At 35.2% G+C, this 27,551-nt stretch overlaps 1 protein-coding gene across 2 annotated transcripts in view; it reads right to left on the bottom strand.

Moving 5' to 3' along the window:
• The window catches only part of LOC149775912 (serine/threonine-protein kinase NLK-like), an 86,685-nt gene that overhangs the window by 20,180 nt on the left and 38,954 nt on the right, over positions 1-27,551 (bottom strand). The window contains exons 4-9 of one of the 2 annotated variants that reach the window (XM_089943751.1): positions 16,715-16,821; positions 16,129-16,214; positions 10,318-10,527; positions 9,463-9,651; positions 7,566-7,764; positions 4,336-4,693 (exon numbers count right to left, since the gene is read on the bottom strand). In XM_089943751.1, coding sequence (XP_089799877.1) covers positions 4,629-4,693; positions 7,566-7,764; positions 9,463-9,651; positions 10,318-10,527; positions 16,129-16,214; positions 16,715-16,821 — 856 coding nt within the window. In that variant the 3' untranslated portion in view covers positions 4,336-4,628. Of the gene's footprint in view, positions 1-4,335; positions 4,694-7,565; positions 7,765-9,462; positions 9,652-10,317; positions 10,528-16,128; positions 16,215-16,714; positions 16,822-27,551 lie in introns of those variants that run through there. The other variant, XM_089943750.1, reaches the window with a different exon arrangement.

Here is a 27,551-nt window from a genome sequence, read left to right as displayed (position 1 = left end):
TTTGTCTGTCAGCCATTTATGTCTCGGATACTGTGAAATCACAAATTTTCATGGTGGCTTATTATTTTGTACAGGTCATTGATCCGTTCCTTAAAACCTACTAATTTAATATCCACGAATACAGATTTTATAATTGGGATTTCTACTCTAATAAAGAAATCATGAATTTTTATCCTGCCTAAACTTGTTTACTAAAGTGATCCAGTCAATGTGGGTATGTTTGAAAGCTTGCCAGTAGCATCTCGTGGGATGGTGGTTCTTTCCGGGGTTTTCCCGGGTTCTTTCTCCACCATTAATACTGGCTGCCATGTATAGCCTATCGTGTGCTGAAAAATGGCATTAAACCCTACAACAACACCTACTAAAGTGATCACTATATTTTGCCATTTTTCTTTGTTCTCAGGCATGCTGCTTTTTATTTTTTATTAGAATAGTTAAATCTTGTATTGCTTTAAATGTGTGATCAGATGCTATGATTCCTTTATTATTATTTTTTTCAATAAATATTTTGGTAAACTTATAATACATGATTTGTCAGAAGGAAAAAAAAACATTAGTGCCTGTGGAAGTGATGTTACATTATTTCTGCCTATTTTTACACTATGTCATCTCTTGTAAGAACATATATTTCAGTTACCGATGTCTTATTTTGATGCTTGTTGCAAGACTAATATAAAGTTTTAAAAAATAAAAGAAATAAAGCACGTCAAACATTTTTGTATCATTAATTTTAAAAAATGGACGAAAGTCAAGGAATCATTTTTCCCAGAGTAATCGTAAAATCAATGTCATTGCAGTTAACTGTACAGTCAACAGCATCATCATCATCACTGATGGCCTAGCAGTAACATTCTACACTTTCAATCCAGTTGTCACAGGTTCTATCTCCCACTTCTAGTCTTTCATATGGGACTTATACCTATGGCCTGAGGGGCTTTCATGGCAGAGTGGTATAAGATGCTTGTGTTGTGATACAGATCTGAGGGGCTTCTATGGCCGAGTGGTACAAGATGCTTGTCATGTGATTACTTGCCTCCAATGTGCTAATGAGACTTGCCAGTTACTTGTGGAAGGTCTGTGGTTCTACATAAGTAGTGTTTACTTGTGGAAGGTCTGTGGTTCTACATAAGTAGTGTTTGGTGTCTCAAAAGTTCTTTGATTTTCTTCAATATTAAAACTGGCTGCCATATACAGATTCTCTTCATCTGAAAATGGTGTAAAGGCCATAATGATCTCCCGAAACCCAAGATCTCGTGTCTAAATGACTTCGGCTGTTGGAGATAAACATCAAATCAACAGAGGCTCCATGTCCCCAAGTGTACTAAGGTGCTTGCTTTTACATCACTTGCACATCTCACAGAGCGAGTTTTTGTAACAGATCAACCAATTTGGGTTGGTGGTCTTTCGGGGTTCTTCCTCCACCTAATATATTGTTAACCCCCCCAAAAAAAACACAAACAAAAAACCAAACTAAATCAAGAACTAATCAACTGTGGCAACAACAGCAAAGGTACTAGTCCATCATTTTTGCCACAGCTGTATGACTTTATAAATTCTGACTCTAGTAATTTGTGTAGATCTCTGAATATCGTCAATTCTGCCTTTCTGACAGTTACCAAAAAGTCATCAGTTTGTACAAATCAATTTTTAATGGTGAGCATATGAGATGGAGAAGTTTTAAGCAATCCTGCATTATATGCTGCCGAAAAGTTTACATTTTAGCTCACTTAAAGTTTCTCTAACAATGTCCATTGTTCCAACTAGAACTGTTATAACTTATTTAAGCTATATTCATCAATATCTGGGCATATGCATCTGTAAAAAATATTTGTAACAAAATATGAGAATGCATCAATGTTTTTCAAAGATGCATTTGAACTGAGCAATGACCAGAATCAACAAACCAAGAAATAAAATTATTCACATCTCTCAGGCAGAAGTACAGTGTATACCGGTAATCATAATCTGCCAAATTTCTTTCTAACCATACTGATTCATTGGACATAATCACCAGAATGGACAGGAATAGACCAGAACAGATATAACCAGAAGGTTAAAATTGATTTGATACATCTTTTAAGTAGCTATATTCACATTGGTTTAGTTAACTGTACACCCTTTGTCTTCTCTTTGATGTAATTTCTTACTGAAGCTGAAAAAATAATGTTGCACACTAAAAAAAGAGGCACACTTCTACTCATTATTGTTTTTATTGTACTTCTCCATTCCAGCCTGTTCTTATGATCTTGTCCCCCTACATACTGTTTGTCTTGTCTATGATATGTATCTAAATTTGTCACTTACTTTTCCTACTTGTATACTAATTGTCTGTGAATATGCATATCAATGTGAAATTCAATGGGGAGACTAAATCCAAGATTGAAAACCTCTACATTTCTGGATGTATTTTGCTTGGATTCCATGTTTCTGCACAAAATTCAACAGTTCTGGACTCGCTGTACTAATTCAGTTCCCACTGTAAACCTGTGCAAACACCATGATATTAAAATTCAACAACTTAAAATTTTGAGTGCTCATGATAAAATTTGTATCAGTATAGACACATCTATGACAACAGCTTTTGTGAAAAGAAAACCATAACAGCTGCACCATTTTCTGGACCTACACAAATTTGAAACGTATGCTTTCAATACTGCACCAAAGAGTCAGCTGCTGAATTCAATTGTGAGTCTTCCAAACTCAGGCCTGTAAAGGGACGGAAATTATGTTAATAAAACAATGTCCCTCACTTTTTTTCAGTTACAAGTAGGACAAGCTCTCAAAAGATTCTGTTTACTAAAATCTTACTTTCATAATCAACCAAATGGGGACAGTCAAACCCATATATACTCTATTTTATCTTCACTGACTTATAGTATGGTTCTCCTTCTTTCATATATGTAGTAATGTCAGTCATTCAACAACTCTCAATGGTTGTAAGCCTTTTTAGACCATACTGACTGGACACACTGTAAGTTAATGTTCAAGTAACAGAAATACCATGGGATAACCAGAGACCAATAAAATCAAATAAAATAGTCAAGTTATCTCCCCTGCTGGGATGCTGTAAGGAATTCAGGATTTACTGAAGTTGTGTGTGTGTGTGATCTCCAATGAGGAAGTGGTAGCGGGAGGAATAGCCATTGTTAAATATCTCCCTAACACTTAAATATCTGTCACTCTTTCTTACTGTTCCACTCTGTTAAGGCTCCACTGAAATCAAAATACTTAGATGTCAGCTCTAGCTGTATAGCGATTATTACTGTGATGTCATTGGGCATGGTCATGTGGTTGTTGTGGGGTCTTTACTGGGATGGCAGAAAGACCATAGGCTTACTCCATATTTGACAGCTAATTACAATGTTGTCAAAAGAATTAAAATTTTTCTAACAAATCAGCTGGATTATATACACGTACTTGAATCATAGTCAATGAACAGGTTCTAAAACTGATGTGTTTATTTTGGAGCCATGTTCCTCCATCACATTCAAGATTTGAATATACCAAAGGTGAAATTTGTACAGTTGCATCCTAAAATTACTATCATGGCTACTTCAAATGTTATTTAATGTGAGACTTTAATGCCAGACCTCATAGCTTCAGTGATTTTCCGGTTAGAAAAACGAATTTCTTCTCAAACAACTCAATTTGGTGCAGATTTCATTGTTTTTTAATGATACTGTGAGAATTCTTGATCTGTAAAAATTGCACAAGAAACAAAAAACATCAGATCAGAAAATTAATACCACTGGGAAAATACTGAAAGGAATATACAGAAATAATGATATTATTTAAATGGAATATGTGGTGATAATACAAGTGCTGGTTCTACAACTTTGCAAAATACATCTTGTACAACTATTCTATTGTTTCTAACAACACTGTAATATGGCAGTAATTTCTGCACACATCAAGTTGACCCACTTTTTATTTTAGTCCCTTGCTAATTAATAGTTTTAGATTTTACAACAAAACTAAGCACATTTTGCCTTTTGACAATAATACCTGATTACAAATATTAAGATTGCAAGAAAATAGAAGTTACAATTTTATTAAAAGTACTGGTACCAGTAAAAAAAATAATCAGGATGAACAGATTAGTAGTGTAGTAAAGAATCCATATATCAGAATGACATCTGGAATATTATCATCAATTTCATCATTAGTTAATGACACTGCTTCAAAATGTTGTGTACTAGATAATAGTAATCCAGTTTGTAATACAAATACCAAATGATGGCTTGGAACTAGAACTAAGTGCCAAAAGGTCTGCAGAAAATACCACCATGATCAAAACACACATAGGAAGAACTGAACAAGAACAGGACAAATTTTATTCATCTTGCTTTGAGTTTACACAGATCAGTCAATCTCTTATGTTTAATGTCATTTGATTTTTGCACATAGAGAGCATGTACTTCATTAGGTAATACATCTGCATGATATGAAAGTTTGTCTCATTATTCTTTTGTATGGGGAGTCTCTGATGTTCCCTATGAGCATTAATCTGTTAATTGTTTCTGAATTTAATATGATCCTTCTCCTCTGTGTGCGAATATTATTTGGTGCTGAGAACTCCTTTCATTTCCTGCTGTCTCAAACGCATATGCATAACTAGCTACTGTTCTTTATGGTTGTGCAATTTTCAACATCTCACAGGTATGGCCCCATTGGTTTTCTCTCTTGGATATTTCTGTTCCAAAAAGAAAAGTTTTCCAGAGGTCTCACTAGGATTTTAAATAGTCCAAGACTCCCGTGTTGGTAAAAATAGTGGTCCCACCAGCAAAAGCTGCAGTCCCCTCCCAGAAAACTATGCAAATTATAAGAACTATTGGTTGCCATTAAGTTTAATTTCTACATTCTTTTTAATATTGACATAGCTCTTGTTTGTCCATCAATCTAAATTCTGTCAATCAAAGGAAGGTCTTATTCAAAGCATTAAGCTAGGCATCACACACTTTCTTACACTTGGCTATTGTCCCATCAAAACTATCAGTACTAACAACTTCAGCACTCTCCTAAATCTCGTTACAATCTTCACCAGTTTGCCATTGAACCCCAAAATACTCATTCAAGTCTCAACATGTCATGATTCCGAGGTCACATGCAATATGTACTTTGCTACACTCGGAAATGATTTGATGTACTGTTATAAATGATCACATTTACATATCAGGGTCTTTATGCCTCTGAATTCAAGCACTGTAAAAATCAGTAGATTTTCAAACCCAGCTGCCAATCAAAACCTCTGATCTTGCCGCCCAGCTATTGCAGCATGTTCTTTTGATGTACTATTATAATGGTGACATGTACTTGGGGGGGAGGGAGGGCTTTCAGACACTAAATTCTGTCATTGTAAATACCGATATACATGAAATTCATTGTCATCATAGCTATCACAAGCTGGTATTTACCAACTGAAAATGTCGTCTGAAGACAAACCCTGCTGTAATTCAGCCATTTTGGTTTTCTCTGTGGCCCTTAAAACATGCATTTGTAAAACTTCCGTATGAAAATAATGTTAAAACTACCATAAATGCTTGTTCCAGGGCCCAATAAACCAATCAAATTTAGTTTAACAACCATTCATATCGAACTGAAGTATCCAGCTATCCGGATGTCGCATCAAGTGCTGCGAGACCGCTACTAGCAGCGCAAATTACGTTGTGAAATGCACTTTTAAAGTTAAAAGTTTAATAAAAATTGCATAGTGCATAAAGCATGTATTTTATATCTGCGACATTGACGTAATTTGCAGAACGCTTATCACTGCTTTAAAAGTACGCGAATTCATACAAATTACGTGCACTCACGTGTACCGGCATCATTTTCTGACCCAATGTTTTATTCCTGTTAGACCACTAGGAGGAGGTTAGATGTGATTTTAAATATATATTCGGATTTTTTTTCTGACAGCCCTACCAGCAATTTCTCATTTTGTTAACAGAACCCACAACAGAAGTGATTTTCCTCACCAACCTTCCACTGTCAGAATCAAAATAGTCTGAAACACAACCTCCTACATAAGTTCTTTTGAAGTGCCGTCCCCTGGGGGGTGGAATATATGTTTTACTGGAACAGCCCTGAGCCATATTTAATATGGGATTTGCCTCAATTTTACAAATTTAAATGGTTTTCTTGCCAGAATGCTGCCTGTTAAATATATTCAAATTCTGTTTAGTGGTTGTTCAAGAACTCCCCTTAATTTGTCTTTGTTTTTGAAAGGGTAGCTTCATTTGATGATAGATTGCTTAAATGTTTTTCTATTTTATAATGGCAGCTACCTGATGTCATTTTTAATGGCATCATTTGCAAACATTAGGAAAGCTTTATTGCCAAAATTCCTTTTTTTCTTTCAAATTTAGGTGAATTCAGTTAACTCATTAATCCATGGAGGTAATTGTCAGTTTTGCCTGAAATGCGAGTTGGAAACACATTCTGGGAGCTATTTCTGAAAACATCCTAATACATCGACTTCCAAGAGATTTCCCATTCACCTAATGCCTAGGTGTTTTAGAAACATTGTTTTTCATGGGCTATTTTGCTTGCACATGAGCAGAAGGGTAAAATCTGTAGGGTTTTCTTTTCTTTGCTTAATGGATCAATCATATTCATATTTAGACCACTCTTTATTCCAAATGCCCATCTTATCCTACTTTTTGCAAAGGTTCATCTGTCTGTGTGCAGTTGAGACCAGTCTGCCTTAGATCTGACGAGGCCAAAAAGTCTAAAATCCAGATACAAAATCGGATTCTGACAATTAGCAAATTTTGGGTGGAAAAAAATTGGGTCCAAAATCTATTAGGTTTTTCCCTCTGTATTTTGTAGTGCAACTAGAACGTCCATATTATTTGGTATCATTGTAGAGCTACATCTGTCTACCTTTTTATAATACCACCCATTTTAATGTATCATACATGGCCATGACGACACAGAGCTCGGCAGTAGGCTAACTACCTCCTGCCACCTAAACATGGCACCAGGGGTTAATGAGTTAACAGCTTTTACAAAAAAGTAATTTAGAGGTTTTACAAAAATAAGTAATGGTGGAAACATTTGATTGCAGATTAATACCATTTGTTTAAAGATACATGACCTTAATGCATCAATACCGCCAACCAAATCTGATGAAATTCGGTTCAGCAGTTTTCGAGAAATCATTAAAGATTTTTACTTTTTTTTAGCAATAGTGGCAATATTTGATACCGAAATTTGTAAAAAAAAAGGGTTTAATATTAGGGATGTTCCCTGCCAAGTTTGATTGAAATTTATCCAGTGGTTTTTGAGAAGTTGAAAACAAAGTATTGATGGTCAACATGTGGTTGGATGGACAATGGATGAAAAACACTAAATGATTGTTGTTGTTGTTGTAGGGTTTAATGCCATATTTCAGCACAAGATAGGCTATACATGGTGGCCAGTACTAATGGTGGAGGAAGAACCCAGGAAAAGCCCGGAAAGAATCACTGACACACGAGAAGCTACTGGCAAGCTTTCTCACATACCAAGACACTTAATGAAGCATATAAAGTTTATTTTTGTACAAAATTTCTTTATCTTTTTACCTTTGACCTTTGAGACTGAGGTAAGGTCATCCTCAAAGGCATAGCTGAAAGGCTGGTGGCAAATAGGTTCAAAGTCATGAGTGTAATGGCGAACTCCATTGATTGTTCGACAGCATTTGCACATGCAGGAATGATATCGTAACCTTCCTTCATCGAGAAATGGGTGTGCTAAGGCATCTGCTGCTGTGATTCTTTTTTTCTAGAAAGATAAAAATGGGATACAACAAATTACTACTCGGTATTATCTTTGGTTTCCTGATGAACTTGCATGTAAAGTTGAAACAAGAAGCTACACAAGAAAAAAGACAATCTGACCTTAAGCTGGAACCTTGTGTATTCAGTCCCTGCATGCTGCATGCTCGTCCTTTTGGAGCAACAAACTCAACTGCAAGCTGAGAACCTCAAAATCAGATGAAATCCTAGCAGTTTAATTAAAACTGAAATTTAGTAAACTAATAGAGAGGCAAAATTTAACAGATCTTGAAAATTGAATCATTAAATGTTCCTTTTAATCCAAGGTACAGAATAGCAAAGTTTTCGTTGAGGACCTGAGGTTGAGCTTCTGTTTTGTACAGTTCAGAATATGAGGCATGGTATGAAAGTCATTCAACTCTTGACAGATTATATTGTCAGCCCATAAAAAGTGGCCATTCAAAAATATCCTCTATTATTCATTCAAGCAAAATTTAAAGCTCAAGCTTACAGTTTTGATTTCTTCCAATTTGGATCCAAGCTACCTGAGACCCTTTGCGTTACCTGCTTGCATACTGTATCAACTAAAACCCAAGCAATGGCAATGAAGCATGAAATATATGGCCATGTGACCTGCTTATAATAGCAAGCAACAATCTCTTAAATATGTATACATTTTAATGTGTCCAAAAATAATGAATATGAATGCGAAGCAAGACTCCCTTAAAGGGACTGATACTCTAATGCTTAGAAAGAACTTTCACAAAATCACATTTAGGCTGTTTTTCCTTTCAACTACAGTGTTGAAATCATTTCTGATATTCAAATTAGCTATGAGGTAGACATACTGGATGTCAGACTGGCATCACTTTCATTTAGTACCAATCAGACATTATACGAAGTCTTCTGGTGAACACTATGCTGATATGTTTTCCATTTTGGAAGAAAAGATTTCAAGCTGGCTGCCATTGTGGAATCACTGACTGTCAGAATGGCACCATTTCCACTTGGGACAAACTAGACATCAAAAGAAGTTCTTCAGTGAAAACCCTATGGCTGTTAGAATGGCACCATTTCCATCAAGACAAACCAGACATCATGTCAAGTTCTTCAATGAAATCCCCATGTTGATTTGACCATACATTCAGGATGCATACTGGTAACATACTATCAAGATGGCCATTGTGGTGGCCATACTGAATGTCCCAGCAGCACCATACTCATTTAAGAATGAATCTGTGTGTGAAGTTTCATGGTAATCCTCCATGTTGTTCAAGAGTACCAATAGCACTCTTGTGCAAAGGGACAGATCGATGACAGAACACAGACCATCCCATATGCTGCTTTGGTCCATGACCACTAAAGCTAAAATCCTGATCAATAAACTGTAAAAATTAAGACATTGTGTTCTACTTTATTCACAAATAACGTACCTCATGTTACTACATTTCATGGGTTATATGCTAGAGAAACTACAAATTCACTAACATAGTATTTTGTGCTATCATAATCAAAAAAGGTATTTAAATGATATAAACTATATATCGACTATGCTTTGCTGAGATATGACAATATAATTAGCTTCAGAAATATTGAACAGCTAACTGGCTGATAAAATAAGTTTTATATTGAATAGCTTTACAAAGAAATGATAACAAAGTGAGCTTTAGACCTATGCACCACTACTACAAAAGGAAAAACTTACAGGATCAAATAAGAGCATTCTACACAGGAGGTGCACAGACTCATGAGTTGCCTGACTGGAGAGGGTGTAGAGAGCTGCTAATGAGGGGGGTCGGTGAGGCTGCTGGATAATATGAGACTTTGCTCCTTCGCAAGCTGTCTGCATGTCGGAACAACTTGGTGTCCCAAGGAGATCAATTATGAGATCCAACTGCAAGGTACAAAATTCACAAAATGTTAGCAAATCGCAATGTCTTTTCATCCAGTTAATGACTGCCTTGATGAAAGATTTTCAGTAATGCTCCACATGATTTTACATGCCATGTGAAAAATATTACAGTGTGATGTATATGTAAAATACTAAATATGTTATAACCTGATATCTTGATTAGCTCATATGATTTTAATTTTATAAGTATGGGTAATAACTTCACTTTTTCTATATTTTTGTTCAGTAGAACATGGTTATCTCACTTATACATACAGGTGAGACATCTGGAATTCTAGCGCATGTGGTAAAGTTTTGTCTTTTGTATGACACAACAACATAAGTAGGTTATTAAGTGCTAAGACAACTGGAGTAAAGTACCTTGTCTAAAGACTCACCATGGAAACTGGCCTAGAAGCTTGCTTGAATTTGAGATCAAGCTTTCAATAAAGAGCAATCAAATATTCATTTGTGACTGGAAAACAAAATACTCATTCTGAATCCAGGCCATGTCATTTACTGTTGTCTTAATGTGGTCACTGAAGGATGATCTATAAGGATCTATCATTCTAATATACATAATTTTATACTCTCTTTATATCTTGGAAGCTGCAAATATTACATTCCTATGAGCCAATATGGTTATAAAACTCTGCAAGGATCCATTACCTGCTGAATCGGGCTTTGGGCTTGGAAGAGAATTCTTCTACTAAGGAGTTCTGCAAATATACAGCCAACAGACCAAATGTCTATAGACGAGTCATAATGCTTAGCTCCCATTAGGATTTCAGGGGCACGATAATACTGGGTGACAACTTCCTGCGTCATGTGAATGCTTTCATCTGGCTCCTCTATCCTGGCCAGACCGAAGTCACATATCTAAGAAATGAATGGATGAATCAATGAATGTATGAATCAGTATAGGAAGCAATTAATAAAAAAAATTCTGAGCTACAGTTTTGCATGAAACTAGAGTTATGTTTGAAAAATCAAGTGCACAGCCACTTCCTCAGCTTGGTAGTTCAGCTGTCAGAGTACTGAAAATGTAATTAAAAATCATAGGTTTAATACACAAGGTCAGACTGTTGATTCCTTTGGAGTGTCTTGTAAAAAGCATTTGGCTTCAATTTCCTTGGTGTGAACCAGTCAGTCAAGTGTTAAAAGTGACGTTAAAAACCATCTAAGTTAGCCCACTTGAGGCCAAAAATTGCAAACATTAATGAAAAATTTGGAAACTTGTATAATTAGAATTGTATTCAGGTAATCTCTCTCTCTATATATATATATATATAGATATACCACAGTATCATCAATTTTCGTGGGGGGGGGGGCCAATTTTCGTGGTTTTTGCTTTTTCCCCGAACCACGAATGTAAATCCCCAATAAAAAAATGAGTCACGCAGGATGATGCCCCCCCCCAACCCCCATGTTTTCTTAAAGTGTTTGATTCCTAGAGATTAACACAGCTACTAGTATTTGATAAATTAAGGTCAATACTGTAATCTGGTAATTAAATATTAGCTTTTACATGTTTTTATTTTTTATTTTAGCCTTTTGAAACAAGAATTAAAAATCATTTTATATTGTTTCAATGCACATGTTCGATAAAGTATCCAATAGCTGTAATTTTATACTCACTGCCTTAAATCGACATGTGAGGTAAGTAAGGACAGAGAGGAAAAAAAAGAGAAAAAGCATAAGGTATTCAAACAATAATAATACTGAAAATGAAAGTAAAAATAATACAAAATAACAGTATTTAAAAATTACATTTAATACTTATTCAAATCTTTCTCTTGAGTACAACTCTTGTTGAAATACTTAAATCCTTCTGAAAGCACATTTCATTTTATGTATTCATTTTCAATCCAAAAAAAACAACAATCCTGTAAAACACTAACTTTTTCTTGAAACACTATTATTAATGAAACACTCTGTATATACACTAATTACAGCATGAATTGGCTTGATTAATGAGGTTTCAAGGTTTACTAATATTGTGCACTGATCGTCACTAGTTGTTGTTGTTGTGGGGTTTAACGCCATTTTTCAGCACAAGATAGGCTATACATGGTGGCCAGTATTAATGGTGGAGAAGAACCCGGAAAAACTCTGGAAAGAACCACCGACCCACGAGAAGCTACTGGCAAGCTTTCTCACATACCCACATAGGCCGAATCTGAGACTTGAACCCACGCAGACAGAGGTGAGATGGCAGTGATCCGTAACGGTGAGCGCTTTAGACTATTCGGCCACTTGGGGCACCCAGCGTCACTAGTAACATCTTTTTCCTTAATGGCATCCATGACCTGTTCAGCATACCACTCATGGAAGTGTGACTAATTCTTCTTTAATAACTAACTGAACTAGTGTTGTTGGCTGATACAGCTTCCTTAGATGTTGAGCACTCAAACGAAAACATGGCGAAAGTGATTAATCTTGACAGGTGTTATATTTGTGCTCATAGAGATGAAAGCATTGTTTTAGTGGTGTTGGCTGTGTCGTCTTCGACTGATGTTATTCATATGGTTGAAAACACGGTTTAAGTATTGAACTTGCCAGGTCTTTGATTTGTGCTCATACAGGTGGTAGTATTGCTTTACACATTAAAGTAACTGCCATTTGCACTGGCATAGTTTTATTCTTTTGCATTCTTTGCTTTGGGTATTTTTAGAGGTTAAACCATGAAATTCAATAACTACTAATATGCAAACTTTTACAGGCAAAACCACAAAAATGCCTTTTTATACAAAACCAAGAAAATTTAGCCCAACGAAAATAAATGATACTACAATATATATATATATATATATATATATATAATACTACTAATAATAATAATAATAATGAGGACTTTGTATAGCGCCTAATCTTTAGAAGCTCTAAGTGCTTTACAACATTTTAACATAAAAAAATCATACTGATATGATTACAAAAAACAAACACCATGAAATTAGAAAACATAAAAAACATGCTGAAAATATTTAAGGTAGGAAACATGATTACGTCTTTTAAGTTTGTTCTTGCAGTCGAAATAAGAGAGTTTTAAGAGCACTCTTGAATGGGATCACTGTGTATTAATGTCTACATGTGGTGGGCAAATTCATTCCACGTTGCTGGGACCTGATGTGCAAAAGATCGTTGTCCATATGACTTTGTTTTCATAGTGGGAATAATGAGTATACGATTGTCAGAAGAGGAGTGTAAATATCTTGCTGATGTGTACACATGGGTGAGGTCGGATAGGTATGTTGGACTGAAGTCCGTCAGTGAAACGTAGCAGAGAACAAATTGTGTGTTTGAGTCTGGATCGAATGGATAGTGTAGGGTACAGAGCAGCGGGGAGGTGTGCTCTGATCGTGGTACTGTAAGTATGATCCGAGCCAATGTGTTTTGATTTTTTTAAAGTTTGTGGAATAGATATTGAGATGAAACAGGCAAAATTGAATTACAATAGTCCAGTCTTGAAAGTACTAATGAACACACAAGTGTTTTAGTGGCATCAACTGAAAGATATTTGCGAATGGAGCTGATGCGTCTCAGCTCAAGATATGCAGCCTTCATATGTTCATGACATGTTGGTGCAATGTGAGGGTACTGTCCAGAGTAACACCTAGGTTTCCTACTGACTGTGAATTTAACATTTCTTTTGCTGATATTTACTGTTTCAGGTAAAGGATGTGAATGAGAAAGTATTTGTGTTGTGATCAGACTGGCCTCAGTTTTATCATCATTCATCTGCAGCTTGTTACATATCATCCATGATTTCACATCAGAAATGCACCTCTCTACACCTTGGATGGTAGCATCAACTTCAGTTGGGTGGCTAGATTTGTATATTTGGGTGTAGTCAGCATACAACTGGTGAGACACTGGATGATCATCAATGACACTTGAGAGCGGCTGAGTATACAGAATGAAGAGAACAGGTTCAAGAACGGACCCCTGTGGAACACCACAACATAGATTAACTGGGCTGGAGTGTATTCCATTTGCAGACACAATCTGCGTCCTGTAGGACTTGAACCACAGTAAGGCTGTTCATGAATGCCAAATACATGCTGGAGATGGTGAAGTAATATATCATGGTCTATTGTGTCAAATGCTGCAGACAAATCAAGGAGGGTGAGGACTGTAATCTTTCCACTATCCAAAGCAGAGAGAATGTCATTAACTACTTTTAGATGTGTAGTTTCAGTACTGTGGCAAAGGCGATAGGCAGATTGTACATTGTTAAGAAGGTTGTTTGAATTCAGATAAGATACAAGCTGGGATAGAACAACCTTTTCTAAGATTTTTTATATGAATGGGAGATTACTAACTGGGTGGTAGTTCTTTAAATCGTTATGGTCGAAGTGTTGGCTTCTTCAGCAGAGGCTTTACAATGGCAGTTTTGAAAAATGATGGGAATTCCCCGGATGAGAGAGAGGTATTAATAATATCAGTTAGTGAAGGCAATACTGGATCTAAGCACTCAAGCAGCAGTGATGCTGGAATTGGATCAAGTTCACATGACTTTGGTGCACTCTTCATCATGACTGTACATACTAAATCCACAGAGGCAGGTTCAAATCATGGCTACCAAGTTTTATCTAATTCAAGTGGTTCAAGTTTAACTGGTTTTGTCAAAGAATGTCCAAGACCAATTTGTTTTTTTTTAAAAATGCTTAAAAATTGGAAATGAGATGAAACACAGGGTATTATCCTAAAATAAGATAGTGATGTATTAAAAGGCATATCTACAGGACAGATTCAACCCATGGACTGGAAAACTACTAGGAACAAGAGAATGCCAGGTTTTATATTCAAACTAGGGTGAAAACTGGATAAAGACCTGCTGAACTGCATATTAAAATGATACAACGGCCCTCCCGCCACCAAACTGAAAAATATGACTTGTCAGCAGGAGTGGTACAATGTAACATGATGATGTTGTAATGTAATATGCAGTGGAATGGTTGATACTTTACAGATGTAAAACTAATGAACAAAAAAATAATCAAAAAGTGTCCTACTTCTTGAACCTCTGCCCACCCCCACAACAATGGTTTCAAGAGAAATTAGTCGAGGGGCTACCAACAGATTACAAAAACAAAATCTAAGTATGCCGGAGTCACCCTCTGCCTGACAGCGAAATACAAGAGCAGTTTGCTAAGAAATCTGGACAAGTTGGATGAGGTTTGCTGAAATTTCTTCCAAATGCAGTTGATTATTATTCAAACAATTTGTTTCAAGCTGTCACTTCATCTGAAGGCACACCAAACCTTTTGTACAATACTGAAAGGCCACTATGCCAGTAAGCTTTATGTCAAATCTGGTAAAAGTTTATTTAGCAATTCTGAGATAACAGTCTTTTTTAAAAATACATTTTTTGTAATAATGGAGGACATTTTATGTCAGAGCGCATCATTTAAATCTAAGAGTTCATGCTAAGACATTTTCTCTTAAGCTTGCTAAATTATATGTTTTTTTTTAAAACAGTTAAAAAAAAGTTTTTCCACTTTTTGTAATAGCATCTGTATTGACTAGCACAAACCTGTTCCTACATGGCAGAATGCTTGCTATAAAAATGTATGACAGACTGGCATCAATTGGATCAACTTGTAGGCACTTCATGGCAGACTAACTGCTACAAAATTTGATGACAGATTGGCCTGCTATATAATTTGTTGAAATTTTGTACGTTTTTCTTTCTTTTGAAGAGGCTATTTTTAGGTATTTTATATATTTAGAAATGGTGGCCATATTGAATGGTAATATTGCATTATTTGCTTAAATTAGAAAGCTGGCAATATATAAATTTTCTGAGTTCTATTTTTTTGTAATGGTTGATAAATTTGATGGTGGATTGGCACAATTTATATCAACTTAAAAGCCCTCAAATGCCAGGATACTTTCTACAGAATTCTGCTGAGGGTTTTACAGAGTCATTTTAAAGGGTTTTCTTTTTTATAAATGGAGGCAGATTGGCATTATCAGTATGCTTTCTTGCAAATTTGGTTGAATGTATGCAGGGACAAAGGATGAGGACAATGTTGTTGTTGTTGTTGGGTTTAACGCCATTTTTCAGCACGCGATTGGCTATACATGGCGGCCAGTATTAATGGTGGAGGAAGAACCCGGGAAAACCCGGGAAAGAACCACCGACCCACGAGAAGCTACTGGCAAGCTTTCTCACATACCCACATTAGCCGAATCCAAGACTTGAACCCACGCAGACAGCGGTGAGATGGCAGTGATCCGTAACGAAGAACGCTTTAGACCACTCGGCCACTCGGGGCCCCGATGAGGACAATACCTGTGAGCATTTTCTGTCATAAGATAAAACACGTTTCAGTGGCAAACTAAAATAAATACTGAATCTAGGTAAACAGTTTACTCCACATGTAATTTTCCACTTAATCATATTTCCTGGAAATATGATAACTACATATGCATCATATCTGTACACCTAGATAAGGAAAATTACACTGTTCTTACCTTTAAAACACAATTGCTATTGACTAGTAAGTTTCCTGGCTTAATATCTCGATGTATGACACGGGCGGAATGAAGGTACTTTAAACCTGAAAAAAGAGCAAATAAACAATAGGGTCAGAAAGTCAAAAAACAAAGATCCTGATCTGCCATAGCATAATGCACATGCGGATCTGGGTCTATGCTGTTTGCTTTACAAATTACTCCAGACAGACTGCACAGACCCAGATCTGCCAGCACATAATGCAATGGCAGAGCTGGGTCTGTGCAGTTTGATGTGTCTTATACGTGAAAATATAAAGTAATGTTGATCCATTACATATTTATTATAAATATTACTGTGCATTTTTGGCACACTGAATAATAAATTATCTTAATACACAGAAGATCACTTTGGTGCAAAAATTCTCCAAATAAACTGGCCTACTTAAAACTGTGATGAACATTTAAACTGAAAATCTGAACCAACTGCTTAGAGCAATATATCTTCTAAAAGACCATCTCATCACCTTTTTACTAACATGCAAAAGGACACAGTAATATAATTTGTTTACAACCTTAGCCATATGAGAAAGAAACTACTACTTACCTCTGAGTATTTGGTAGAGAAAGACTTTGACGTGGTCCGTTGTGAGTGGTTGAGGTGAGACGACAATTTTGTGTAGATCACTCTGCATCAGCTCACACAATACGTAACTGGCTTAAAGTTAGGGAGAAATTTATATCCACAAATGTATTGTTAATCATTTCCTTTGTTTGATACAAGGGCACCTCTTGTCACTGCAGAGATGCTGAGGTGGGGTGGGTGTCAGGGACAAGTTCATTTGAGGAGATATTGTACTGCAATTCTCTCACAATATTCCCAGTGCTTGTAAACCCATTTCTTGATTCCTGGATGGCAGACATATCACTTAAGTCACACCAAGCATATAATACTGCACACAATCCCATGCAGTACTTGAAACAATGGTTAGTATATTTAATCAGTTTCCTTTCTCATTGCTGACTAGGACTTCACCATATGGTTCCTGTTGTTATACATACACCTGTTGCAATTCAAATGAGATGGAGTCTAACAAACAGGGTAAGAGTGGGGTGTAAAAACAGCAGGATCAGAAAAAAACTGGATTCTGGATCTTGTTAATCTATGTTAATGCCCACTTCTACAAAACTGTCTGATTTTACCAGAAGACTGATTGACCTTGGATGAGTTTCCCCACCCACCCCTGCTTTTAATGACAAATATTCACAAGGCAAACACCAGAACCTGTACAAGATATGCTATAAGCAACAAATTTAGGAAGCAAACTTAAGAAATGAACATCTCATTTACTCAATCATTTTTATTGAACTTCACAGGTTCTGTTTTTCCCCACTGACATTAAACCTGACCTCTTCAATTGACGGTGCTTTCATCTGGTGTAAACATTGCTAAAACAAGAAATCTTTGCAAGCATAATTTTTTTTGCCTTTTTGTTTTGTTTAGTGATCATGCTGCTTGCCATCCTACTGTGATAATTCAACGTAAAATTAAAACCATTGCACAGCACAACTTTATCTCTATTTCCCCAGCCAAAAGGAATCAAATCAGCAGAAATCTCCTTGAACCCATTCTGTGTATGTAATGTTTCCATGGCAACTTAGTGGTTATCAGATAATGATTTTTTGATGGCTATTTTGCAGCAAGGTGACTGAATACTGCACAGGAAAATTTACAACATAAAAAAGCTTCACTATCTAAATTAATGCAACAGTAATGGAGTCAAATTACTGAAATGGTGTCTAAAAAGAACCTGAAAAATACTGAAATGCTTTTGTAGCAACATCTATAAAATTTAAAAAAGAATGTATACTTTTCCATATTCAAATGTTAACCTACATGCATTTGATCTTTTCATTTATCTACAAGCTGGTTACATAATCTGTCTGAGTACTATATTAGATCTAATTACACTTTGGTACAGTATTGCATCTAATCAGACTTGGATGCACTATTACATTTAATAACAGTTAGGTACAGTATTACATCCATGGTTCCTACACTTTTCCAAATATAAATTTCCAGGGTTTTTCCCCAGGATGAAATTAATTTTTTCAAGGTTAGCATATGACCCTTAATGAATGGAACTAAAGAACATTTTGGATTATAAAACATGTATTTTCCAAATCTGAAGATGTTTCTCTTTCAAGACTCTTCAAAACATATATGTCAGAAAAGATGATCAAGTTCAAACAAAATGAGTCATACAAAACAAATTTGATGATATTCCTATAAATTGGCATTTAAAGCCATTTCATTGTACAGAATAAAAATTCTAACTTTACTTTGCTGACCTGCATTACGTTGCTACATGGAAACAACATAATGAGCATAAACTATTTTGTTTCCTTTCAAAACTTTAATTTCAAAGAATTCTAGAGCAATATGTGCATGTTATACAAAGTAAACAGTATGAAAAAACCCAATAAATGCAAACTTTTAGAATCTTATCTTGTTAAAAAAAAATGTTTAACACTGAGATTATGTGTGCTAATAAAATCTCAAACAAGACTTTTCACCCAACCTAAACTCCTTAAGATGATTTGGTCAAAAATTCCATCATTTTTGAGACATTTACAAAAGGGCCGATTTAAATTTTGACAAAAGACCTTCAAAATTATATGTTGTTGTGTAACCAAGGACTGAATGTTTTGTAAAATCAACATGTCTTCTTGTAGTTCAATAATCCAGTCCCCAAACCTGTATTGATACATAGGCTCTTATCGTTTCTTAATATATAATAAAAGGGACGACAATTTCCCACTTCTCCTGTGGTCCATTTAAGATCTGAAACCAATGCTTCAAGCTACATGTCACTGTGTAATAGTTTCACATCAAAGTTCAGCTCTAAATTCTTCTAATCTGGGTTTCCGCCGAATATTCCAAGCACATTTTTCACATTAGAACATTTTGGATGGAGTGTGGGTCCAGAGCAATTACATAAAAAATTTGGAATCTGCTGCCACCGTAAGATAGCTTACCAGCTGGCCTAGCAAATTTAAACTAGGTTATATCGACTTACACCTGCATGAAATCGATTGAAAAATTATTTCCTCAAAAATGGCAAGTATTATAATCACTATGTCTTTAATCCACTGATAGACTAGACGAAACTCAGCATAGATGAAACCTGACCCGGTACTCGCCATTTGTATTATTAGTCACATGACTTCACAAATCTCAAACAACGCCATCGGAAGTCCAATTGTTACATGATATCAACAACAAACTTTTTTTTAATGTTTTTGTACAAAATTTAAATTATATTAAATGAAAGCCTGATGCCTTCTGTAAAAACCACAAAGAACATAATTCTCAACATATTTATTTCGAGAACTACTACAAGAAACTTGGCCAATCTGATTCATCAAGCAGAGTAGTCTGGTTCCCTGCTTCGTATGCTCCCTACGTGAGAGAGCACATGTCAACATGGTAGTCAGGTGATAAAACAAAACTATGAAGTTGGTCTCGGAATAAATATAGAGAATTTTGTGATCTTTCGATTTTGTATTTTTATTACAACCAATATACAACTTTTATTTTAAAAAAATGTCCACAATATCTGAAAATGACAGTTGTGAGATTATGTGTGTTCATGCGACATACTATTGAAATCACTAGTAATAGCTCAAATTACATCAATACATTAGTTTCATTGTCTTTCAGCAGATTAAAGACAACTATTTTAATACTCTCGCAATTTCTGAGAAAATATATAATTTTCATATCAATTTCATGCAGGCATAACTCGATTTAACGTTTAAGTTTGCTAGCCCATCTGCTAAGCGGCTATGCTTTAACGTCACTATGTTGGCCTCTTGTGTTGCTAGACTGGTTTTCATACCTTCCATAAAAGGTATAAAACATACGGATATCGAGTTGTCTGTGAAACAAAAAGTCAACTGAATCTAATCCACAAAGCATTTGGATTGTCTCAACAAATACATTTATGGCAAGCACCCAAATGATCCATACTGCAACCTCCTAATATTCTGGTTAGAACTCAATAAATTTAACTCATGATAAGTTCAGTTACAACTCAATTACATAATTGTTTCAGGCATCACATTGTAGAGGAAAATTCCCGGGTTATTCCAGACTTTTGTCCATATGTGCAAAATTCAATGACTTTTCACGGTCTTGAAAAAAACTAGCATTTCTCCTGACTTTTTCCCAGTAGCACGAGAACCCTAATTAATGATACTGAAAACTAATGTCATATATACACACACCCCACTGTCAAACATACATACAAACACTATGTTAAACATGCATACATACATACATACACACACCCCCCCATGTCAAACACATATACAAGTAACCTATGTCAAACATACATATACACGCCTTATGACAACCATATGCACAATGTGTCAACGATACACACCCAATGTCAAACATTAATATCCAAACCCAATGTCAAACATACACACACACACTTGTATTAACAACAAGTGTAACAAGATTACACTGAATGGTACAAAGTACATTAGACATCCACCTGGTTGAATTGTCCGGGATAGTCTTTGACACCAAAATCAATAGGCTTCTACACACAATCCAAAGTTAACAACACTTCTCTAATGAAGAAGTCGAGTTACGGAGGGAAGACTGACCCTCTTAGCATAGCCAATTGATAAAAAAATAGGTGTGAGCCTGGCAGCAAGCCACTTTTCCTGAATTTCAGAAGTATTCATTGCAAAGAATGATATATCATCAACTACCCTTTTTGTTTTTAGAATGAAGGGTTGAAGCATGAGCACTCAATTGATGACGGTTGAATGTTGAGCAAAAACAATGAAAAAAGGAAAGTTTCCTGATAAAAACACAGATATCCCTTTTATGTTTATCTATCATTTGCATGAATAGCACGAGTCTTCTGGACTTTAATCTAATAAAAAAATGTATCTTCTTGAAATTTTTCACATTATACTGAAGAGCTGAGATGTCTATAAATGATAGATTACCAACTCCACCCACTTGTAACTAAAATGGTAACAGACTGCAACTATGATACAATGCCCTGCTGAAAGCTTGTCAATGGTGATTTCCCCATGCAGCCAACACCTATGTGACTTTCACTATACTCTGTCAATAAACCTGCATACCTTCAAAATGTTCATGAAATTTTTCAAACATATTTTTCACTACAAAGATATGATTTTAGAATGCTTCAAGATTAAATGTTTGGTTGTTAATGTCAATATTGTGTTAAACTGTCAACCATGAATTATTAAATTTAGTTTGTTTTAACATTTTGCCTTCAAAAATGAATCACACTTCCTCACTATGGCAAGTACTGAAATAATCATGTTTTTGCATTTTACCCTTGGTGTAAAGTTTGATTTCAAAGAATTGCTGCCACTATTTACGACCAGCCAATAATCTATAATAAAGTTGGCTGAAACATTCTCATTCAAAGCAATTACCCTATAATAACTTATTCCTTTAACAGGTATCTCATTTACCCAACTTCAAATGAATTGGATTGCTTCACTTTGTATACTTTACCCATGCAAATTAGTCTCACGTGTTCTCTTGCAGCATGGTCTTTTTCTCTTCAAATGATTACAGAAATTGTGCTTTTATAAACAAGACAATGACAAAAAAGTTGGGGCTTAAAAATCAAGTTTTTCATGGACATGTTCTGGCAGCCACTAGGTCTACATTTGTATTTTCCCCTCTGACCATACTGATGAAGTTAAGTTTGTCTTCTTGACAAATCTCAGTTTGCCATATAAACTGCATACAACAAAGATCCTGATATGCCTTAGCATAATGCACCTGCAAATCAAGGTTTCTGAAGTTTGTTCTGCTGATTATTTCTAACTGCACAAGCAAGTACATATGGCAGATGTACTTTCGTCTCGTCTGTCAGCGGATTAAAGACAGAATGAATGCTATGATCGCAATTTCTGAGAAAATAATCATTCCTTTTCATTTCATGCTGGTATTTCTCAGTGAAAGATTGTTCATGTCTGCTGGGCTGGCTAGTAAGCAGCTACTTTTCAAATGTCCAAATATCAAAAATGGGGTGACAAGTCAGAGGAAACTAGGACTACACTGATGGGAGACAAAAGCTGAAAGACCCATCAGCAGACAAAGGATGAAGCTTGCCCTTCACAATACATTATACAACAAGGCTATTTCACAATTAAACAAAGTTGCAAAGCTGACATTCCCTTCAGATTTGGGAAACTTCATTATCGTGGCATCACGTTTTGCATACAAATGCAAGCAATCAATTTTAGAACATCAAGATGCAAACTTAATATCTGTACAACCTTGAGAAAACATGAATATGAAGCAGTAAATAAACAATACATATCATGAAATACATTGAGATATTGAACTTGTAATGCAATACACCTCACGATGTGACAACTTTTTTGCAAACATGGCAAAGGTTCTCCTGAACTGGACCAGTAGAAATTTCCAAATGCTAGACTGGTCAATAATCTTCAGGGGCAGACCGTATGCAAAGTTATGTACTCATGTACATCAATTCACATTATCTGGGTATGTCAATTGTTGATCTTTGTTGTAGTTTACAGATGATTCTCCATTAAAAAAAAGATCAGAGAGAACATTTCTGTAAGGGGGGGTTGGAAAGGTCTGTTGAAACCAGTGTATTTACTATCTCTAAAAAAAATTTATCAGATGTGAAGCAGCGTTCACAAACAAGAGAGTTTGATGGACCGACCACTCTTAAACTAACTAGTCCAAAAACAGTGAGCTTGTCCAACGTAATACCTTAAAAAAAATGGGGAACAAATATTTTTTTTCTTTTGCCAATTCTTAACAATTTGCCACCCAGAACATAACAATGGTTAATAGTTTCAGGGTTGTTTGTCAACTGCTCCAACATTGCAGATTGTCCATGTGGTCAATTATTTTGGCACACAGAATAAAAGTACAAACAGAATGCTTGACCAATGTTCTACCAAGGATATATAGTCTAGATTCTTCGTAAATAAATATGGCATCCGTATGAGGGGTTTATAAAGTTATCAGTGGAGGTACCACCTGTTTCAAGATAAGGAAGTTCAAAGTCTATGGCAATATGGCATCTGCAAGCTATCCAAGTGACTATGACCAGGTAGGGTTAAACCATGCATGGGATTGGCTAGCAGATTCTTCAAGAATGACAGGAAGATTTGCTAACCAGAGTGGTCATAAACCATCAAGCCGGAAGACAGACAGGTAACACAGGGAAAAGCCCCAAAAATGTTGATTTGCAAAGAAATACATGTCTGCTTTTTAAGTGACCATTGCCTATGATCTGACAGTGAACCAAACAACAAGTTGTAAATATGTTTACAAGAAATAACGAAAACCCCAACTTTATCACAAGGTCAATCCTGTAATCATAATGTATGATACATAAAGCTGTTTCCTTGTAATTTATATCTTTTGCATATACAAGTTCTTTTGAGCAAGAGCATTTGCAGTTGAGTGAAATTTTACATACTTTTCAGAAAGCAGTTATAGATCCTAACTGATGCATTACAATGCCGGAGATCTGTATATACACAACAACATGGTATTATATCCTTGCTGGTTTATATAGTAAGAGCTTGATATTACGTCCTACAAGAAACTCCCTCCCCACCATCCATTTGTCTTACTAAACAGCTCACTGCTATTATGATATGCAAGCAGATGCAACACTTTACTTGTTACTTTACAACTAAAGGAACCATCCTTGCTTAAGTTTTGCTTGTTTCATATGCCATACATCTTTTACCTCTTATTAAAATGGAAATTCAGTATGTATGATAGATTTTGTTGAATTTACATTAAACATTCCTAGAACAATTGTAATATTAATCTCTAATGCTACATGCATGTATATAAAATACAAAACTGACAAATATAACCAGATATAATGCCTGGATATATGCTTAGGATGATTTTGTATGATCTACAATAAATAAGAAACTAAGAATGTGTAAACAATATTTTTTTTTTATTAACAAAATGTTAATTATCAAAGGCTCTTAAGAAATACATCTTAGGAAGGTAAATATTGTAGTTTAAATTAAATTTTATCCACATTATCAGTAAATCAACATTGTGTGTAATATTGCATAATGTGCGCTATAACCAATTCATGACAATTTCTGATCTCTCCCATTACTGTCACAAGAATTAATAGAAATGACCAACTAATCAGCAGTTTATAAGCAGAAATGTACAAATTAATTGGACTGGATATTTTTTCCACATCAGGGACTGTCAGTGTAGATATAATATATGTGATCTTACCAGGAAGTGTAGTGTTATTAGTGACAGGATTAGCCAAGTTCAAGTGCCCTAACTACACTTAGCAACAATTGATGCAAGGGCAAGAGAACAAGGTCAATATGCTGTGAGAAGCATGCTTTTAGAATGTGTAGACTTGAGGTCAATAACAATATAGTGTGAGCTCACCATAATGTGCCCTGCCATAACCAAATTCGGATATAATGCAGTCTTGGCATGGCTCCAGAAATTTTGTGTATTCATTCACACATTAATTTTTTTCTTCTTCAAAGTACGTGAAAAAGTGTATAAAAAATGTATTATTATTTTTGGGAATAGATTGTGCATGAATTCGTATATAATACGATCATGGCATGGTTCCTGAAATTTTAAATACAGTGGAACCCTGCTATAATGCAGTAAATGGGGTCCACAAAATTTGATCGCATTAATGCAGGGTTCTACAGTATTTTACTTTCTGAGAGAACAATTCATTGGCATATAAACATGTATTCATGTCTACGGTATATGATAAACAGGGTATCAACACCGTTTACTATCATGCCGTCATGGCATTCAGTTTATCTATAATGCATGTAATTCCACTGAAAAATTGCACACAGCTTTACAATATTCAATATTTTTTCCTCTGATCATTGTATCTGAATTCAATGTCTAATATATAGCATGAACTGAGTATCAACACCGTTTACTTGCAGTCTGATATCGTACTGTCGGGGCTTGAAATTAATCCATAATATATGTAATTCCATTGCAAAAATTGCATACATATTTAAACTATTCACAAATTTTGTCATACATCATTATGTGTCTGAATTCAATGGAAACAATGAATAGCAAAATTAGGCTAAGAAACACAAAGCATGTGTACGGTTCATTATGTTCCAGGGTCTATGAACGGTGTCTATACAAATTTCATACTGTTAAAATTTTCTCATATGCGTTTCCATGTACATTTATCCACTGCAAATTCCAATAATGAACGCTTATACGCTTATTCGTTTGAACAACTACAACAAGTATAATTACCAATCAACACATGCTTTTGGCGTGCATATAACTTTTACTTCAGATTTTGTGAATATCGAACGTGTGAAAACTACTATACTAATCATGGCGCAAAGTGCAGAGAATGATTTGCATTTGTGAACTTGCTTTTCCATAACGGTAAAATATTTTTATAAAAAATAGGAAATTAATAACGAGTTCATAAACAAACACCATACCCATGCAAAACCTGAGAACTAAGTGCAGTAGGCCTGCAATGGTCACAAGTCACTTTAAAAAAAATGTAAAGCTGAATGCATGTACAATTTCATACCCTTTCAATTTCCAGCTAATAAAGCGGACATTATTTACTGGTCAACTGATTGCGTCTAATAACACCACTATGCCCAACAAACATGTTGGCAGCCTTCATTTTTTGATGCTTATTAAATTGTGAGAATCTTTTATCAACCATCACATTGTCTGCTGCATGTTTGTGTATGCACTTAAAGAAACACATGTCGGCTATTGTTTGAGCAAGGATGGTACACAAAATTAATTGAAGACAATCACAAAGACGACTTACTGGCTTTACTCATGGATCAGTAACAAGTAACATTTCCGATAATGTTTATTTTGGCATAACACTTTAAAAACCTTTTGAAATTATTAAATTTCAGAAGCCAAGCCACGATCGTATTATATTAGAAGTCATACTCGAACTCTTCCCCAAAATGATAATAAACATTTTACACACTATTTCTCTTACTTTTAAAAAGTATTTTTCCCGGTATGAGAAAAATACACGTACATGTATTTAACATTTCAGGACGCCACGATCGTATTATATATCGTATTATACTCAAATTCATACACGATCTCTTCCCCAAAATGATATTTTTATTTTTTTGCGCAAAGTGCAGAGAACAAATTGCGTTTGTGAATCTTTTTATAAACAAACAGAAAATTAATAACGAGTTTATAAGTAAAACCCATACACATGTAAAACCCGAGAACTAAGTGCAGTAGGCCTGCCAATAGTCACGAGTCACTTTTATAATTAAAAAAATTTAAAAGCTGAACACATGTACAATTTCATACCATTTCAATTTCCAGCTAATAAAGCTAACATTATTTACTGGTAACATGTCCGATAATGTTTATTTTGGCATAACACTTAAAGAACCTGGTGATATTGTTAAATTTCAGAAGCTATGCCATGATCGTATTACGGTAAAATTCATACACGAACTCTTCCCCAAAATGATCATAAACGTTTTACACACTATTTCTCGTACAAAAAAAAAAAAAAAATTTCCCGGTATGAGAAATATACACATACATGTATTTAAAATTTCAGGAACCACGACACAATCATAAAAAATTTGAATTCATACGCAATCTCTTCCCCATAATGATAATAAATTTGTTATTCACTATTTAATGTACTTCGAAGAAAATAATATTTTTTCATGTGCGAATGAATATGCGAAATTTTGGGGGCCACACCACAACCGCGTTATATCCGAATTCATGTTAAAGCAAGGTTGCACTGTATATGTACGTGTATTTTTCTTGTGCAGGGAACAAATATTTTGGGGAAGAGTGCGTATGAATTTTAATATTATATGATCGTGGCGTAGCTTCTGAAATTTAATAATTTTACCAGGTTCTTGAAGTGTTATGCCAAAATAAACATTATCGGAAATGTTACTCATTACTGATCCATGATCTTAGTGATTTTCTTCAATTAATTCTGTAAAGCATCGTTGCTCAAACAATAGCCAACATGTGTTTCTTCTTTAACTGCATACACAACCAAGCAGCAGACAATGCGTTGGTTGACAAAAGATTCTCACAATTTAATAAACATCAAAAATGAAAGCCTCCAACATGTTTGCTGGGCTTTAAAAAAAATATTTTTTTCCCAGTACCAGAAATATACACATACATGTATTTAAAATTTCAGGAACCATGCCACAATCATATTAAATTCGAATTAATACGTGATCTCTTCCCCATAATAATAATACATTTTTTATTCACTATTTCATGTACTTTGAACAGCAAATATCTGTTCATGTGCAAATGAATATACAAAATTTCGGGAGCCATGCCATGACCGCTTTAT

This window comes from Sinohyriopsis cumingii, chromosome 19 (assembly GCF_028554795.1).
Source record: "Sinohyriopsis cumingii isolate HCF-2022 chromosome 19, ASM2855479v2, whole genome shotgun sequence".
Taxonomy (NCBI): Eukaryota; Metazoa; Mollusca; class Bivalvia; order Unionida; family Unionidae; genus Sinohyriopsis; species Sinohyriopsis cumingii.
The sequence above is the reverse complement of the archived record's forward strand: the minus strand, read 5'-3'. Positions and strand labels throughout refer to the sequence as shown.